The sequence below is a fragment of the Mercenaria mercenaria genome, chromosome 13, assembly GCF_021730395.1.
Source record: "Mercenaria mercenaria strain notata chromosome 13, MADL_Memer_1, whole genome shotgun sequence".
Taxonomy (NCBI): Eukaryota; Metazoa; Mollusca; class Bivalvia; order Venerida; family Veneridae; genus Mercenaria; species Mercenaria mercenaria.
In genome coordinates this window covers 15662550-15683236 of record NC_069373.1, presented here as the reverse complement: position 1 = coordinate 15683236, position 20687 = coordinate 15662550, and the positions used below count along the sequence as shown (strand labels likewise).

General features: G+C 33.9%; 1 protein-coding gene across 1 annotated transcript in view; it reads left to right on the top strand.

Annotated features, from left to right (window-relative positions):
* Positions 1–687: 687 nt before the first annotated feature.
* Positions 688–20687, top strand: part of LOC123529664 (uncharacterized) — a 75022-nt gene continuing 55022 nt past the window's right edge. Inside the window, exons 1-11 of the mRNA XM_053520753.1 lie at positions 688–839; positions 3942–4091; positions 5182–5558; positions 9955–10380; positions 12589–12837; positions 13090–13326; positions 14118–14271; positions 14596–14833; positions 18574–18876; positions 19062–19140; positions 19703–20608. Coding sequence (XP_053376728.1) covers positions 4072–4091; positions 5182–5558; positions 9955–10380; positions 12589–12837; positions 13090–13326; positions 14118–14271; positions 14596–14833; positions 18574–18876; positions 19062–19140; positions 19703–20608 — 2989 coding nt within the window. The 5' untranslated portion in view covers positions 688–839; positions 3942–4071. The remainder of the gene's footprint in view (positions 840–3941; positions 4092–5181; positions 5559–9954; positions 10381–12588; positions 12838–13089; positions 13327–14117; positions 14272–14595; positions 14834–18573; positions 18877–19061; positions 19141–19702; positions 20609–20687) is intronic.

Genomic DNA, 20687 nt, shown 5'->3' with positions numbered 1-20687 from the left:
TTTAAAATGCGCACATTAATTTTTATTCTAATCATTGCGGCTTTTCATTTGAATAAAATTGAGCCACACTATGAGAAAATCAACATAGTGCATTTGCATCCGCGCAGACTGGTCAGGATCCATGCTGTTTGCTTTCAAACCCTATTGCAATTAGAAAATCCAGAACAGCATCGATCCAGACCAGAGTACGCGGACGAACAGGCTGGTCTGGATTCATACTGGTCGCAAATGCACAATGTTGGTTTTGTCATGGTGCGGCTCCTTAATGTCTTTCACTCTCACTCTTCAACCTGAGCTTGGTGCTGTGACTGAATAGAAACACAAATTAAGAATCATATGAAAATGGTTAAAGGTTTGATGACTGTTAAATGGAAGTGTCGGTTATATTGCTATGTAAGAAGTTGTACATAATTCCTGTCCAGAAGAATATGATATCAATCAATGTACTATCTTGCTTATGTTTTTCCCCACATGTATCCCTTCCTTGCGACATTCGATTCGAAATCAGCGTCACGAGAGTGCGTACGTGTGTGCGTGTGAGTGTGTTTAATTTTCATGAATTCATCTTCTCCGTATAAGGAAATAATTCAATCTTGATCAATTGTTTGAATGACCATCCTTTCGTTTCAAACTCATCGGCACTTGATACTCAGAAGAGGTAGAGATCGAAAACAATACAATAGTTTCATATACTATGAGTACATGAGAAATTGTTTTTGTTTTATCTTCCTTTGTTACAATCAATACTGCTTACTGTGAATGCTGGGTCTTTTGCTTGAAATTCAACGTATGACCAGTACTGATATAAAAGAGCTGAGCAACTAACTTTAACGTGAAATGTAAGTGTACTAGGGACTTTTAATATAGGAATAAAAGTTTTGATGGATAACATTGCTATAGATAAAGGTAATACAAAATATTTCTGCTAACCTTTAACCAGAACACAGGTGGGGGGTGGGGGTTCACCTTGCATGAATCCATAACTTATAACCGTATAAGACAAAAAATGTATTTAAAACGATTATTGTCATCAAACAGATTAAATCAAATCAGACAAAACAAAAGTGGCATTTTTAAAGGGTAAAGCAACGATTCGGAAAGCTAAAGATTGAGTACGACACCGATGACAGTTATTCGGTTTTTGATAGATAGATTACAACTTTACACTAATTGCAGTAACTAAAGAGTTTGATATACCTCTTCATTTTTGCCTGAAAAAAAAGAGAAAAAAAAACAAACAAACAAAAAAACAAATACAACAAACTTGCAGATATTTCTGACAATATCAAAATAAATAACTCTTAGTGACAATGTAAAGAGTGCAGACTTTACAATTTACATACAAGAAAACAATTATGTAACATATGTACATAAAATTACAAAATGATATGTGAATGACAAAACAGAAACAAACACAACATGTTTACCAAATAAAGTAAACCTTTAACGAAAGGAGACAAAAGAGGTTAACTGAATGAGTTTCTTTCCGAAGAAATAGTACGAAATTTCAAGTTTTTTTTTTGTTCAAAGAAGGCCACATTTTCCATCCGTTCTTTCGTCCATCTGTCTGTCCGTCCCTCCGTCACACTTCCTGTCTAGAGAATAACACAAAAAGTCTTGACGATACCAACCTTTACAGAGGTCATTGGAAGAAGGTGCAGTGACAAGGAATCATAACTCTAGGTGGTCCCGTTTATGAATAATCACGATTAACTTGAATACTATGTAAGGTATTGTCTTCATACTCTACATATAGATAGAGGTCAGTGGGAGAAAGTGCAATGACAAGGAACCATAACTATTAATGTTCCCGTGTTTTAATAATTCCATTTGTTTTAAACATTGTCCGGGGTATAACTTGAAAGCTATGTAAGGTAGTAACTTCATACTTTACATATTGATAAAGGTCAGTGAGAAAAAGTGCAATGACAAAACATCATAACTCTATGTGGTCTCATTTTTAGTTATCTCCCTTTTTGAAATCAACTTGAATACAATGTACGGTATGTACGGTATTGATTTCATATTTTACATATTGATCAGAGAGGGAGTGCACAGTTAAAGAACCACAACTCTTGATGACTACATTTCTTATTAACACAACCTCCGTGATTGAAAAGCCCCTTATGCTACAGTAATTTCTGGGAGCATCCATCGGTGTTACCGATAGCGTTGTGTGTGTGTGTGTGTTTCTTTTAAATTTGAAAAATAAAGATGAAAGCAAAAATGTTTTGAAAATGATATGCCCTTCAACATTAGCTTTAAATTTCAAGAGCATAATGTATGAATTTTCCAAGATTTCGTACTATATTCTGATTTTCTGAATTTAAAAATTGAAAATATTTCGTCTGTGTCTGTATATTTTGTTATGAATTATTTTTGTAAGTCCTTATATATTCGACACTATAACCAAGTGATACTTATCCTCATGTGTTTGACATACAAAACATTTTCTATCATCTACATAAATGCTAACTGGTCTTACACACCTTCCGGCCTCAATCTGTAACTAATGAGCAAAAAAACAAACAAACAGGGGAAAAAAAAACAAAAAAAAAAAAAAAAAAAAAAAAAAAAAAAAACAACTGGTAAACGTGTAATTGACCGCAAACATTTAGTAGATATCTACGATGCGGTCGAAATGTGTGTCTGTATTTATTGTTGTTTTGTTTTGTTTGTTTTGGGTTTAACACCGTTTTTCAACAGTATTTCAGTTATGTAACGGCGGTCAGTTAATATAACATAACCAGTGTGGATTATGAACTGGTACAAACCAATTCTCTGCAAGTAACTGCAATCTTCCTCCCATGAATAGGAGGTGGAGGACAAATAATTTCAGACACATTGTCTTTTATCAAATCGTAAAAGAGAACATATGCCTTACCCGGGGATCGACAGGAGCCCACAATCTGCGCTTTCCGGGCGGGCAAAACTTTGGTTTAACATCATTGTCCAACCAAACTTGTTACAATAACTCAAACCCCAGTTTGAGTACGTAAAATGCTTGAACCTGATTAAAACAGGTTTAGTAAGACAGCTTTTTGTATAGTTTACTCATACGTTATATATCAAACTTTGTTAGAAATGGGCTTGGTAAAACGAACCCTAGGGACAGTGGGACAGTAGGCTCAATATCTTTATTAACTTTTCTACATGATTTTTAGCGACTAGTTAAAATAAAAACATACATGTAGCATATAGTTGTATTTGATATAATCTCACAGTGAATGAAACTGCTAGTATGTATCAAATATGTGCATGTGAAAAGGGTTCGTACATTTAGATTTTTCGGCGTGCCGTATTAAGCACGATTTTATGACCTCGTATGACCTTATGTCGCCTGAATAATGTACCAATCGGATTGCTTGGTAAGGTATTCTCGGTATTTTCAGCCATAATGAGAGATTTTGTAAGAGTGGCGCTGATGGAGGAAAGGCTGAAAATGCTTCACTTTGAGTCATGTGTGACACTGAGTGAAATGACAACATGTTCGTCATCTATAACCTCTATAAGTACAGCACAATCTTGAACGGGTGTGCGTAACCAAATATTCATCTGTTCATCCGGACATATTTCTGTTTTGTTAAGTTTTCTTGTTAAGTTATTTCTGTTTTGTTAAGTTACCTTTCCTCAAGTTTTGTTTTTACAGAAAGGTTATTTGTTTTATACAGTCATTAACGCTTTCCCTGCATTACAGCAACAGTTTCTAACCAGTGCAAATCATTACTAACCTGCAACAACATGTCCGATACTGTCAAATTTTAGACTCTAAATTTTAAATTAATCTTTCCGGTGAAAACAGTACTATACATATTCTGAATGATAGACAAATTTGATAATAAGCTGAAGTAGGGTAAGTGTTCATGTTGCTTCCAACAATTCCAGAAATAAAGTATAGAACGTATTTCAATATTGTTTGCTTACTGTTACCATCTTTTAAGCACCAAAGGCTCAAAGGCCATATTTGCATAGACAGCAGACGGGTTTACATGAGCAGAGAAATGTACAGTCAACAGATAATTTAGTGAATGTGAATCCAACAGAAAAAATTGAATTGGACTTCGATACGCAATGTACCTCGTTGGAAAGTGGTATGTTTCTCTGTAAATGAGTTTTATTTTAGCTCACCTGCTCAGGTGAGTTTTTCTGATCACTCGATGTCCGGCTTACCATCTTTTAAGCACCAAAGGCTCAAAGTGAGCTTTTGTGATTGGTGTCCGTCGTGTGTCCCTCCACAATTTCTAAACAAAATTTTCTTCAGAACTACTGTCCTCATTTATACAAAACTTCACAGAGGCCCCTTTCAACAATGCCAAAAGATTTAAAATACAGGTTTCTGCCCATATATAACTTGTGCTTCAATTACATCACGCCGACCATCTTTTTTAAAGATATTTCTTGTTCTGAAGTAAAAATGCTGTAAGAAACGGTACAGATACAAGTTCAATAATAAAGTATATAAAATGTTTCTGTCCAATATGCATATGACCTCATTTGGCAAGATGGTACCACTGTTTTTTAACGCATATATTTCTAATATTATTCAAACACTTACTTGGATTGATCCACTGTTCTGTCAGAGAAGGCCTGATTATTTTCTAACTTGGAGGAATTTAACCGCTCGAGTGAGTCTCGAACGTTCATAATCATGACGGTAACATTTTAATGGTGTCAGAGATATACATATGGACTGTAATATGACTTCATTTTTCCATCACATGATTATAACCGGAAGTTGAGCTACTAAGCCAACCTCCTTTTTAACTAAAATTATCCGGAATTAGCTGTTAAGAATACAATTACAGTCCTATTGTACTCAATATTGAAAGGAAGTTATTTGCACCAGGAAAACTTCTGTTGTTTCTTTGTCCTAACTATCTTTATATCATTTGGACTTTTAACTGGTAGGTAAAACTAGAACTGAAGAGTAGTAGTTACATTACAGATAAACCAACAGAAATTTATTAATGACGTTAGATTGCGAGCAAGTATATCCGCAAAAGTCTAACATTTTACATATTTTATTACAAAGTGACCTGGATCAAATTTAACGTTTGTTTTTAGAACTTGTCCATTGAAACGTCATATAAAGGCTTTTGATTATCAGTTCTAGTAGATTTGCCGCTAGTCAAATATATATTTACTTCAGTACAAATCACGGTGTCCTTGCTTTTCAGTTAGCTTTCAACACAATACAGAGACTACTACAGGCGCCATAAGTGTTCAACTTACAGTGATGTCTGAAAATGACAAGCCTACGCCTTGTAACATCTATGATACGCCGACAACAATCAGATCATTTTACGATGTTCCGACTGCATTAACAACTGATGCGATAAAGTCACCGACAACAGTTACAACCAAAAATGTGACGACTTCAATATCCAGTGTTGAAAGCAAAACTATTGGAACAGTAGGTGGTGAGCCATCTTTGCATAGACAGCAGACGGGTTTACATGAGCAGAGAAATGTACAGTCAACAGATAATTTAGTGAATTTGAATCCAACAGAAAAAATTGAATTGAACTTCGATACGCAATGTACCTCGTTGGAAAGTGGTATGTTTCTCTGTAAATGAGTTTTATTTTAGCTCACCTGCTCAGGTGAGTTTTTCTGATCACTCGATGTCCGGCTTCCATCGTCTGTCTGTCGTCTGTACGTCAACATTTAGCTTGTGTATGCGAAAGAGGCTGCATTTTTCAACTGATCTTCATGAAATTTGGTCAGAATGATTATCTTGGTAAAATCTAGGGCGAGTTTGAAAATGGGTTATCTGGGGTCAAAAACTAGGTCACTAGGTCAAATCAAAGAAAAACATTGTGTATACGATAGAGGCTGTATTTTTCAATTATTTTTCATGAATTTTGGTCAGAATGATTGCCTTGTTGAAATCTAGGACAAGTATGAATATGGGTCATCTGAAATAAAAAGAAGATCATTAGGTCAAATCAAAGAAAAACTTTGTGTATGTGATAGAGGCTTTATTTTTCAATTGATCTTCATGAAATTTAGTCAGAATGATTGCCTTGATAAAATCTAGGCAAAGTTTGAATATGGTTTATCTTGGGTCAAAAATTAGGTCACTAGGTCAAATCATAGAAAAACCTTGTGTATGCGATTGAGGCTGTATTTTTCAATTGATCTTCATAAAAATTTAATCAGAATGATTGCCTTGATAAAGTCTAGTGTGAATTTGAAAATGGGTCATCTGGGGTCAAAAACTAGGTCACTAGGTCAAATCAAAGAAAAACATTGTGTATGCGATAGATGCTGTATAATTCAATTGATCATCATGAAATTAAGTCAGAATGATTGCCTTGATAAAATCTAGGTCGAGATTGAATATGCGTCATCTGGGTTTAAAAACTAGGTCATTAGGTCAAATCATAGAGAAACCTTTTCTATGCGATAGAGACTGTATTTTTCATTTGATCTTCATGAAATATGGTCAGAATGATTGCATTGATGGAATCTAGGTTAAGTTTGAATTAGGGTCATCTTGGGTCAAAAAGTAGGTCACTAGGTCATATCAAAGAAAATACTTGTTTAAACTCAATAGACTAGACCACATTTTTGGTCCAATCCTAATGAAAACTGGCCAGACTATCTGTTATGGTATGTTTCTCAGGTAAGCGACCTAGGGCCATCTTGGCCCTCTTGTTTATTTTTGTTTTTAAGTATTTATCAACCGTCTTGTTGCTGCATACTTTTAAACTTAACCATGAACATTATCATTACTTAAATTATGCCGTATAAATAAGCCTATATGATTAATGCTAGTTTAAAGTTTGATTTAACCGAGTATATACATAATCATCTACATATCGATTTCCGCCATAGTACTCTCGTTCATCTAACTATGTGTGGGGTAAATTTGTGATAAATATGCAATGTTATGAGATTATCGACAGAAGCAAAACACCAGGATGAGTTATATGTTTAAACTGATACAAATCGCTTGAAGGTTTCGTACTTGAGCTGTACAATAACTTCTGAAACACTTCCTCATACATATCTTCGGTCATATGCTACATTATGTTTATCAGCAGGTACTTTTATTGTCTCTTCCAGCTTCATTATTACTTTTTTTAATAATTTTATAGGAATGGTCTCCGTCCGACCTTCCGTCTTCCGTCATTCCGTAACATTTTGTGTCCGCTGTGTATCTCCTAAACCCCTTGAAGGATTTTTATGAACTTGGGTCAAATCATCACCTCATCAAGACGATGTGCAGAACTTATAAGTCAGCCATGTCGGCTCAAGGTCAAGGTCACAACTCAAGGTCAAATGTTTGAGCCTTCCATTTCGTGTCCGCTCTGTATCTCCTAAACCCCTTGAAGGATAATTGTGAAACTTGGGTCAAGTGATCACCTCATCAAGACTGTTTGCAGAACCCATGAGTTAGCCATGTTGACTCAAGGTCACAACTCAAGGTCACAACTCAAGGTCAAAGGTTTAAGCCTTCCATTTCGTGTCCGCTCTGTATCTCCTAAACCCCTTGAAGGAGAATCATGAAACTTGGGTCAAATGATCACCTCATCAAGACAATGTGCAGAACCGATAAGTCAGCCATGTCGGCTGGAGGTCAAGGTCACAACTCAAGGTCAAATGTTTGAGCCTTCCATTTCCTGTCCGCTCTGTATCTTCTAAACCCCGTGAAGGATAATCGTGAAATTTAGGTCAAGTGATCACCGAATCAAGACCATGTACAGAACCCACGAGTCAGCCATATTTGCTCAAGGTCAAGGTTACAACTCAAGGTCAAAGGTTTGACCCTTCCATTTCGTGTCCGCTTTCTATCTCCTAAACCCCTTGAAGGAGAATCATGAAACTTGGGTCAAACGATCATCTCATCAATACGATGTGCAGAACTCATCAGTCAGCCATGTTGGCTTAAGGTCAGCGTCACAACTCAAGGTCAAAGGTTTGAGCCACTATTCATAACAGCGGCGGGGGATATAGCTGTCTTTCAGACTGCCTTGTTTTATTTTCAAAGATTGTCAATAAGGTGCTGCAAGATTTTTTTCAACATTAACAAAATATGTATACATGTTAGATATCAGATACGTAAAATATCAATCTGTTCAGACTTGCAGTAGAGGAAATTTCCTTGTACTAGATATAGTAACTTGTTACTCATCATCCTCTTTTGACTTGTTTCATTCAGAAGGACCCGTGCATAAGGAAACATCTGGTATCATTAAATGAAATGTGGTTCTACACGGGTGTCCGCCCTTGATAAAATAATGCACGGAGGAGCAACTTGGGTCTTCCTCCACCATCAAAGCCGGAAACTGTATATATGACCTATAATTGTGTCGATGTGAAGTTAAATCCAACAACAACAACAACAACAACAACAAAGCAAAATTAATGATTTTCCGAATGGGACATTTCCATTACTTACTAATATATTTATAGTTATATGCCACATTTCACTATTTTATACTCTTGCACCTTCATCTACTTTTGAAACATTACCATAAATTTGACTCAGGACCAGGTCGGTCCAAGTAAGCAAAGTTTCATATCCCTGGTATATCAGAAACGGTATTCTCCACTATTTTAACATTCAAGACAAGTGTACTCATAAATTCTTACCATCTACGGTAGAATGTGTGTATTTTAGTAAGAATTTGTGAAGGTTGTATTGTTGTGCTATGATTCAGCAATTACTGTAACGTAACGTACTAACGCAGTATACAGTACTGCACTTGGCTTCAGTTCATATCTTACGTCGAGTGTGGTGTGCATCAACAGAGCGGGTGTCTTTGAATTCCAGAGGACCTACTTTCCGGTCAAAAATATGTCAATGTTTAAAATTTGAGTTATTGCGGATTTTGGTATGATTTACCAAAATGTTTAAAAAAAACAAACAAAAAAAAAAAAAACAAAAAAAAAACAAAAAAAAAAATAACAAACAAACAAACAAACAAAACAAGGCGATCGGTAACGCCGACGGAAGCTCCCAGACATTTCAGTAGCATAAGGGGTTTTTCAGTCACGGAGGTTGCGTTAATAAGAAATGTGGTCAGCAAGAGTTGCTGAGTTGTTCTTTAACACTGCACTCCCTCACACTCATCTCTAATGTAAAATATGAAGTGTATATCGTACATAGTATTCAAGTTATGCCCAGGAAATGGTTTTCAAAAAGGGAAATATCACATCTAACCATGGAACTGTATATTTAAAATGTACTTTATCTTGACAAACATGATAAATGAACATTTTATTTTAGGAGTACGAACTTGATATACTGCACATAAATAGATGAGACGGTAACATTAATTTATTGTGTTTTAATGGAAGGTTATTTTTTTAATGATATCAAATTGTTTATCAGGTTCTTTAAAAATAAATATTAGTGAAAGCTCATTTCATATCTAATCAGACAACTTGGAGAGTATTTTAAAATGCATACATTAATATTTATTTTAATCAATGCGGCTTTTCATTTTGAATAAAATTGAGCCACACCATGAGAAAATCAACATAGTGCATTTGCATCCGTGCAGACTGGTCAGGATCCATGCTGTTCGCTTTCAAACCCTATTGCAATTAGAAAATCCGTTACAGAACAACATGGATCCTGACCAGACTACGGATGCGCAGGCTGGTCTGGATCCATACTGTTCGCAAATGCACTAATTAATGTCTTTCACTCTCGCTCAGAACAGAAAAAATTGAACTGGACTTCGATACGCAATGTACCTCGTTCGAAAGTGGTATGTCTCTCTGTAAATGAGTTTGTTTTTATTATTTCGGAAATTCCTAAAACAAGTAAACGTTTGGAGAAAGATGGCGTGTTTTCAAGAATATTCGATTTGGTTTTAAATCTCATGTTATTGTCATTTTTGTATCTTCCAGAAGTGGTGAGTATTTGAAGAATATATTAATTAGATCTGATGTCAGATAATTTAGATATGTTAATGTTGATGTTTCATTTGTTTGTAGGTCACGACTACGAAGTTATAGACGAAGAAAAGCTTGATCAATTTAATAAAGACATAATCGGCACTTTGGAGGGAATGTCATGTTCTGCGACAAGTCCACCAAATACGAATACACATGCGTTGTCATCAGTATTACTGCCTGATGCTCCACCACCTCTACCGACAGCACGGGTACCTAAACTAACAACTAATGAACCTTTGCGTCCAATACGTATTGATAATAACTTGGAAACTGAAAAGGATTACGTGAGCATATCATCGGAAAGTTGCAGACAAATATTAATACGAGGCATCCCAGTAAGCATGTCAATTAAGGACGTGGGTTTTAGTTTTGAAACAGAAATGCTAACTGTGGACGACGGTTTTGAGGACATAAAGGTTGACAGAACTCATAGAGAAGCCGTAATTACAATGAAGAACACGAACGGTATTTGAAGTATTTTTTGTATTTTGCTTGTCGCCTTGAAACGATTATTTTACTGAAAAGCATTTTAGTAGATCTAGAAATGCAGTTTAAAGTTATTTATCATACAACTACTAGGCAAAGTGCCTGATATAACTTGCCTGCATATTTTTTTGAAAAATTAAGCTGCTCTCATATTGACGGACTAGCTTTTACAACAGAGTCCAGTTTTAATGTTGCACGACCTTTTTAAAACAGATTCTGTAATCTCAACTGGTAATTTCATTAACTATGCCTGTCTCCACTTTCACCATACTGGTTTACCAGTAGTTTCCGGACCGAAATCGCTATTTTTTGCCAGTAACTTTCAAACAAAACATAGTAGAAACATAAAATTTTCACAGAAAAATGCTAGGTTCTTCGTTAACACCATACAAAATTCGTATAAAACTTGCGTTCATAACACAAATGTAGATGAGGCCTCAAACGGGGCAATTAATTCCATTAATATCTCAGTTAGTCAGAGTAGTTTTCCGGACCTTTCATTGTAAAAGTTGTAAGCTTTCTGTAAAAGCAAAGATTTCGAATTTCGTTATATATATTCAAAATTTAAACATAATTCTAAGGCGTGATGATGATTTGAAAAGAATATTTCAAGAACTTAACAAATACCAGATTTATAATGCGCTCATAACGGTTACGTCTTATTACGTTTGGATGACGTTTGCAACGTCACTCTAAAATGACAGGACGTATTTAGCGGACTGGTAATATTACAAAAAAGAAATTAAGAACTTCTGATATAATTAACAACTTTAAAAAAAGAACAAGACCGGTCTCAAAATTGGTAGTCTAACGCCCTGGCCACTCGGGCATGGACACTGCTGCTAGATACATGATTGATAGACGGTATCACAGGTAAATCCCTGTCTGTTTTGGTTCCTAAATTTTAATCGATAATTTAATGCCGTAGTGCGAATAGGTCGATGTTTTCTGACTTTCATTGTTTATTTTTATTACTACAGGAATGTTTTTACTGTATCGTCTGTAAATGGGAGCATCAATTGACTGATGCTTACCTTCAAGGGGCCTCAATTTCTGCGCATGCGCACTGTAACTGGAATTCCCCTGCAGTTGACAATTTCTTGTGTAAACATTATATCCAAGTAAGTTGAAACAACCGGGATATTTAAATAATAAATAAGTTCGGTAATGCTAGGTTTTCCCTGCTATGTAAAGGCAACAAAGGTGTAGATGATATGATATTGTTACCTAGATACTTTACGACGTCGTAAAGTCTATACAGCACGAAATGTAAAGGGTCTGGAAAACTACTTGGGTCCGGAAACTACTGGGAAACCAGTATAGACAATAGTACTTAATGACGTCATTGTGTAACGTTCATCATGACATCACAATGTTTACACGGATCGCTTCTTAGAAAGGTTTATAATACTCTTGACATTATACATATTCTTGATTTATGCCTAAAAAGCATCTGTTTTTATCAAGTAAAAGTTACTGATTAAATTTTGAAGTCGCTCTGACTTAGTATTGAACTAGAAAAGAAATTTTCAGCGCTCTGGACATGTAGTTGCTTGAGTCAAATGTTTTAAAATGATGAAATAAAGCATGCTGTTGTTTATTCAAGATGACGTTTTCTTTAATTAAATACGCTGGTAAGAGTTTATTTTATTGTTAGATTTTGAAAAGAATATCAGAAAGCCAATCAGCAGGGTGTATGTTGATATCAATATGGCTATCGTATTCTTTCTTTCAGATGTTTAGGGTTGAATGAATGTTCAAATCCGTAAATATAAAATATGAATTTATTTTTTATTTTTGCATTAGAAGTCAATGTTACCGAAATAAGAGACGAGGACATACGTCGTTCTAGGCAGTTTATATGTGTTTCGTGATAAATATAATATCAGACAACTGTCTTCTGATAACATTAATATCAAAAGACAGTAGGGTGTTATTATAAATACAGAACACAAAATGGCTGCACACCTTAACAAAGAAAATTCACATACATAGAACGAATGGCATTTAATGTAGCGAGTTTATGAAATTTAAATTTTCTACTTCGTTTAACGTAAAATTTAATAACTGATAAAATTTCCTAATATATAAAGTCACATAACACGACATATTCAGTTTTAATTACAAAAATATGTATTTTGTATTTATTTTCAACATGTATTAAGAATAATGTGTTTCTTAAAACAGCTGCAAACGATTTGTTAAGGAGGGCAAAATCAGGAGAAAAGTTTTCTCTTCAAGACAAGGAGGTGTCTGTTTCGCCATATTATCAAGCACCACCAGATCCTTTGAAGGTTTACATACTGGGATTGACAGATGACACAACAACTGATGATATTTCAAGATATATAGAAAAAATATGCGGAAAGCGGCCTTTGGATGTGATCAAAGGGGGTAAATCTGAAATCGCATTACTACGTTTTGATAAACCTCAAGGTAAAACAACTTAACTAATTCATAACTGAAATGAAATGAAAAAATGATATACATCTTTAATTAGGATAGATCCTGTCCTCGAAAGAAATGTTTATTGACTGAAATTTATTGTACTTTTTTAGAGCTGATATATTTAAGACTTTGAAAAGTGTTGCATTTCAATCAACCCGCCTTACAGAGATTCTACAAAATGCCACATATACACATATATCGCTGTCGTCATATCATCAAATTCATGCACTTCTCTTTTAGATGTGACACAAATGCAATTAACAATTGAAAAGATGTCGCCGAAAGTAAACAAATTAGCGGTAACTGCTGTAGAACGTACAAGAAGAGTCAGGATAAGAGATGTTGCTTTGGAAACAACGCCTGAAGCCTTAAAGCATTACTTTGAAAATGAACAACTTTCAAAAGGCAGAGTTACAGAATCCATTATACATAGAGATCATTTCAAGGATTACATTATTACATTTGCCAGTATTGAAGGTATATTTTCAATAGAAATACAACAAACTGTGTTTAAATCAGATGCATTTTGTTTGATATTTCTTATTACATACGTGTTTGTTTTTCAGTTAATAAATTTGATATCGGGTGTATTAGGTCATTTGCAACGTTATTTTAATAGTTGTCGCCATGTTGAAAGGATCAGCAATGACGATATTTTAATTTTACTCGGACTAAAAAACAAATGTTTATTCAGACTTTATGGGTAAATAACACAAATGTCATTAATTTTGAACCTAAACTTATGAACTCGTTCTTTAGCTGAATAATATTGCGCTCTTAAAGGCGTGTATTTTCTCCAGTGCCGAACTCTTGTATACTTCTCGATACAAAGGTAGTTACATATTAATAAAACTTATTGATAACAGACATGAAACTGATTTTTTTACGTCATTTATTTTCAACGATGTTTGACACCACGTGTATTGATATCATACTCAGTTCTTGCTTAGGATATATCATAATTCATAGACTAAATTGCAGTTTGAGGTAATTAACTCTAAGGAAAATGGCCCCGGAGCCTTAAATTATGCATGTTTTGAGTATCTTGTTCCTCCTCTGATTGGATCACGTGTAAAGGTGTTTAATGAGAATATAATGATAGTTACAGTTTTTTTTCTGGAAGTTAATACAGTAATTTACAGGACCAACGTTGAAATTAGAAATAATGAAAATGTGAAGTCCTCCTCAATGTTTAGCAGTATTATGCAATTAGAAACAAGGTGGGAACAAAGACATAAAGCATACAATTTTTGGCTTATTTGTTGTAGATGCAGAAAGAGTGGTACAGCAGAAAATTCACAATATAAGTAATGTAAGCGTAGATGTAACTCTTTACTATCCACTGCTTGAGCGGGACGAAGAATATATTTTGAAAGTACCTGGTTATGAAGTGTTTCAAAACTTGAATAAAGATATATGCAGGTTTGTTTTTCATTTCGTACGAGGACACATATGTATACTTGTAAGGTACTTAACCCTAGGTTGTGTACATGCTAATTCACTCATTAATAAGTTGGTATAATTATTATTTGGAAATAACATTCAATTAAGAACTACAAACGGAAATAAAAAAACATTTTCTTGTTTGATGCCTTAAAACTGAAGGCTTGCTTTTAATTGCAATCCCTATAAGTAATGACTTTTGTCATTTGTTGTTGAATTTTATAAGCCAGTATTTCTATTGATAGTATTTATTATATGTTTATTGAGAGTGTTTAACAATATATTTGTGAACTTGGCTTCCAGATTTCTACAAATCTCTACACAGTATAGAAAACGTTTGGAAGAAATGGTGAAAAATCATCACGGTAGAGTTATTTGGCCCGATGAGAAACGTGAAGAACGTTTATGTATACAATGCATCGTAGATGAAAACGACATACTGGGAATAGCTAAAGTCAAAGACTGGAAGCAAAATGCAGCCGGAGTTGTATCAGAAATATGCAAAAAGTTATATGTACAGTATACGGACTTTGCACTTGAGGTAAGCCGTTTCTTAACTAAAAACTTATGAAGTTTAAAAATGCCATAAATATCCTGCAACTGTAATAGCACAGAAGTGCAACACGAAAAGCTTCATTCAGTTGCAATAAATGGATGAACGTGTACACGTAAACACGTTGTTAATGAAGTAACTAAAGAAAAAACATAACAAAGGTACACAGTAGGACGCCGCATTCGAATGGTCAATGGCAAGCGTTATGACTGACGGATTGACATACAGACAGACAGACGGACGAACATACAGATAAAGGGAAAAAACAAAAATCCTCTGTATATTTATTCTAAATATTGTTATCTGGCAAATCAGATTTGTGAAAAGATCCTTTGGAATCATAGAACGCAACCAAATAACATGATACCCGTCGGTTTGATTGTTTCTGTTCATGAGATGTAAAGAAATGTGCAAACCCCTCACGCAATGTAGTAAAAATGAATTTTCTCCATGATCCCAAAGGACTGGTGATGGACGAACGGAACAAATATAAAGATCAAATAACGTGCATGTTCCCGGAATTTCTATCTATTTAGCAGATTTCTGTAGGATTTGATTTTTAAAAATATCGTCTATTTGTTGATAAAAAATGCCCCGAATTCCCAACAGCACTTTTTTTATTTAAATTTCAAATATTTTCTTTTCAAAGCATCGGTTACTCACCAGTTAAGGATCAGACTAAAATCCATTCACAATTGTCTCTTTTTTTCTTTTTGGAATTGTTTCACAAACGTGGAACAACCCGTTTATTTTTTCATTTCAACATATAATAATATCAATAACATACATTGTCATTTGAGTATGAGACAATATATGAATACATCTGAGTAATACCATCTTGATTATATAGTAACTTGAATACACGATCACATATTCTTTAAAAAAAACTTTCAAAGTATACGGACTAATATTCCTATTTTCATAACAGTTGATTTAAACTAAAATATCGTAATATAAAATGTTCCAAATGTTTAAAGCTTTTGTTAGTCTTTCGCTCATAAAATATGTTTTGTATATGCAATATGAAATACAATTTAGTAATAAATTTATATAGTTATATTCACGGAGTTTTATCTTGTATCCAATAATCATACATTTCAGATTCCTGAATGATTTATTAAAACCACATCTATTAAATGTAACTTCAGCTTTTGACCAGAAGGTTTCTAAATATTGACAACCAAGGAAAAAGTGGTCAAAGTCTTCAAACTCATTACAATATTTTACATAATGGATTATTTTCGACTTAAACAGATTAGCGTTTGTTGCTATTATTCTATGTATAGTCTTATATTTAAACTGCTTTATTCGATTGTCTACTAAACTTTATTTAATACATAGTAAAAGGATTCACATTTTGTTTTATTGGAAAAAAGCTCTTCCCAATATTTGTGTATATACGGTTTGTTAAATTTGGCGTCGAGAAAAGAATTGTAAATGTCTTTATTTACTGCATTTTCGATTAATTTGTGTTTGATGTACATATCAAAAGATGTTTTTACTTTCGATTTTATTGACTCTTCAGAAGTAACAATTTCTTTCCAATGACCAGGAATTGATTTTTTGAGTTTGCTTATCTCAGCAATCCAGTTCTGTTTGTTTATAAGTTTTCGATATATACTGTTTTTATTAATTTCACCATTGTCAGAAATAATATCGTTTATAAATATTAAACCAGAGTCAATCCATGATTGAAATAACAGATATTTTCCAAATGATTTGTTTCTTTATGTCATAAAATGTTTTTAGTGTTTCTGTATTTGCTTTGTCGGTTTGTTTTAATTCTATCCAAATTTCAATAAGTTTTTTTTGTAAAATGATGGAATAGACAAACTTATTGTTGGTAAACTTTTAGCAGAGTCAGTATTCATATCTAATACTAGGACATTTTTACCATACTGGTTTAAGAAAAATTTTGGTATCAATATCAAATTTGCATTCTCTAATACTTTTAAACTTTTAACCATTTAACGATCGTTGATTTTTAGTAGGAATAAATATCAATCATATCTAGTTTTCCTTCTAATTTATGACCGATTGTTGTTGTTCTTTTGATTTTTTCGTTTTTGCCTTTCCGTAGAAACTTAAAAAAATAACGAATTGAATTCATTCAAAACGGACTTTGGAGGGACTAGATTTTGCAGTATATATGTAATTTTGGGTAATAAAATTGATTTGATGATTAAGATTTTACCGTACATAGTCAGATTTCGTTTGTTCCAGGCGTTAATAAGAGACTGTCACGCTGCTAAGTTTTCGTCCCAATTTAATTCATCACTTCCATTTTTGTCATTTCCAAAATAAATTCCTAAAGCTTTAACATGCAAATTTGTAATTTTCATTTTGTTCAAAGTATTAATAGTTTTCGTTTTTGACTTCCATATCCATAGACCGATTGTTTTGTCTTTATTTAGTAGTAACCCAGAATCTTTTCCAAATTCATCAATCTTGTAAAGCAACTGTGATATCATTTTCATGTTTTGTAATTTTCATTTTGTTCAAAATATTAATAGTTTTCGTTTTTGACTTCCCTATCCATAGACCAATTGTTTTGTCTTTATTTAGTAGTAACCCAGAATCTTTTCCAATTCATCAATCACTTGTAAAGCATCTGAGATATCATTTTCATGTTTTAGAAACAATGTAGTGTCGTCTGCTAGTTGTGTTACCATCATAATTTACAGAAATACCGTTAATGTTTCCACAATCGCGTACTTTTATTGCAATAATTTCCGCTACAATGATGAATAATAGGGCTGACAAGGGACAACCCTGACAAATCCCATGTGATATTTTAAAGAAATTTGATTTCCATCCATTATTTAAGACGCAACTTGAAGTATTGGCATAAAGCTCATGAACCCAGTGTAAAAAGGAATTTCCAAAGCCACAGTGTTTTAAAACTTTAAACATAAAGCTCCATTCGACCGTGTCAAAGGCCTTTTTGAAATCTAAAAATACAATAACTCCATCTATGTTTAATGTTTCTGTGTAATCTATAATATCTTGAATTTGTCTAATGTTATACCTATACATTTATGTTTTTATATAACCTTGTTGGTCTAAACTAACGATTGTTGGGAGAACATGTTGCAATCTCTTTGCTAAAACTCTAGTTGCTATTTTATAATCGACACAAAGAAGGGAAATAGGCCTCTAATTTTCTGGATCACCTTTCTTATAAATCAATGAGAAGACACTTTTTCTTTGAGTATTAGATAGTTGCCCATTATCATATATTTCACATTTATTTATATTTACGTTTTTTCCATACCAGAGATAAAATGTCATAGATTACAAGAGGTAAAAAGTACGTAGCCTTCTAAGCTATAACAAGGTTTTAATGAAGTTTCCATTTTACCCAGATATTTTACCCGCGATGTATATTCTTTTCGTCTGAAGTAATACCTTTCTTGATTAAATGAATTTGAACATTTGAAAATGTAAACTTTTCAGATTGCAATTTGTTAACACCACTTATATCTGAAATCAGATAAGTCTACTTGAAATTTGTATTTTAGTTACAGTGCCTACATCTTTAATTCAAAAACAACTGATGACATCATTCTTAGTGCCAACAGGAATTATAATACTCCTTCAAAATAACATTAAATAGATATGTTATGTAAGTAGTAAGTGCATCAGGCATACTCGAGAATTGCGCTTTAATTTGTTCCAGTAAACTGCAACGTTATCGTATATGGACAAAAACGCGTATCTTTTTGCAGATATTGGGCGATCTGAGGTCCGAAATAGAGAGAATGGCAGTGTCGGATCCAGAATCAAATTTTGTTCGTTTCGAAGAAAACAGGATAGTTGTTGCTGGTAAAATAAAACCCGTGGAGGAATTAAGTGCGGAATTAAAACGCTTGACTATCTTATTGGAAGGAGATCTTGATAGCCGTGGACAACCCTTAACAAAGATTCTGAAAGTAAAAGAACACGAGATGGAACTGTTTAAAGAATTCAACTTTCAGGAACAATTGACGGATGTGAATACTTCACTTAAAGATGAAAATATAGTTTTCACGGTATGAGTGTTTCATTCGATTAAAAGTTAAATGACATTTATTTACACTCACGTTTCTACGAAACATGTTTTTACTGTAAAGATGCTTTTCTAATAATTCTGAATAGCAAGGAGGCATTATGTATTACTGTCAAATAAACGCCTCTTTATAAGTTCGCTGCTCGACATGTATGTATATTTCTGTAGGGAAAAAAGAAGATGGTAGAAGAAGCGATTTTAGAAACCAAAGATATGATTGCCCGATTCCCAAAACAAAATATCGAAGGTAATAGTTTTTTAGATATGTTGGACATTATCTAACACATGCTCGGCGATATATCGGTAAGTCTGTGGTACAATATGTTTTAAATAACAGGCATTTATCATTTTCTATAATGTGATAGCATGAGTCGTAAAGTTTTTTGTGTTTCTTATTGTGTCAAGTAACACATTCTATTTCTGAAATACTATTAGGGTAATTGATGTTCAGAAGTTATGAAGACAAATTCAATTTGTATAAAAGAAATTTCAAAGTATAATGGCACGAGAACTGTTAAATAGTTTCCATCAATACCTTAAACGGAAGAATTGAAATCTGCGTTGCGTGGAAAGTTGAAGAAACTCTTCTGCTATGCCTTTCCGCTAGAGTTTCTATTTGTGGTTGGCCTACTTTGCGATGTGTGTCTCTGACTGTGTGCTTCCAAGGAGACTACTTTAAACCTTGTGTGCTTCCAGGGAGACTACTTTAAACCTTTCAGTTTCTGTCTTAAACAACAAAAATATAATGTGGTTATCATCTCTTTTAGTATACCAAAGTAATAACCTATTCATTCGAAATCTTTTGAAAGGTATTAACATGTTTGAAAGCGGACTACTTCGGTCGAAGGAAACCACGATGTATGTGAAAGGAAAAATAAAAGATTCGAGGGTAATTGGCGTTTGGGAATTTTTAGAAAACGGTGCACTAGTTATGTACAGTAAGACGTCAGAAGACTTAAAGACCGCGGTAAATGTTTTAAAATCATCGTTGAAATGTACAACAATCAAAGTCGACTCCAGAATTGGAAAATATTTGCAGCAGGGAGACGGAAAGAAATGTCTTGCAGAGATAGAACGGATGTATGAAGGTATACTTAATTTGAAGCCGTTTAAGGATAGTGTGTGTATAGTTTCTGTGGATAGCCGACATCAGGAAATAAGGGAAGAGGTAGATGAGCTCGTGGACGAGCATTCGGACGTTGTAGAAGTATTTCATCTTGATCCGGGAGTATTTCGATATCTTTTCAGTTATAAAACCGATGTCATTGACAAAATCATGAAGCAGTTCAAATGTAAGTCTGTTGAAATTGAAATAATAGATAAACAGACAAGAAAAGGCTTTATGATCAGCGGGGAAAAAAAGTTTTGTAAACTTGCTGTCGTTGAACTAGATGTTGTAGTGAACACTGTTACTCGAACAGATTATACCATAAATCGGCCTTTGTTCGACAAATTTCTTCGAAGCCCCAAAGGCATAAATGATCTTAATAAAATTGAATTAGCTGAGAAATGCGTAATAAGAATTTCGACTGCTGATTCGAAAGCAGTTACTGAAAAAACAAGAAATAGTGTGCTTGCAGAATGTAGGATTGGACATTGTGACATAAGAATCGTGCAAGGTGATATATCTGAGGAAGCGGTAGACTATATAGTTAATCCAACAGATTCAATGTTAGATCATAAGCGTGGTTTGGGATGCACACTGGTTGATAAAGGTAGGTACAGCAGAATATTGCAAAAGAAAGAAATGGATATTTCTCTCTAAATAGTGAAAAGTAGAATTTTTGCTTGCTT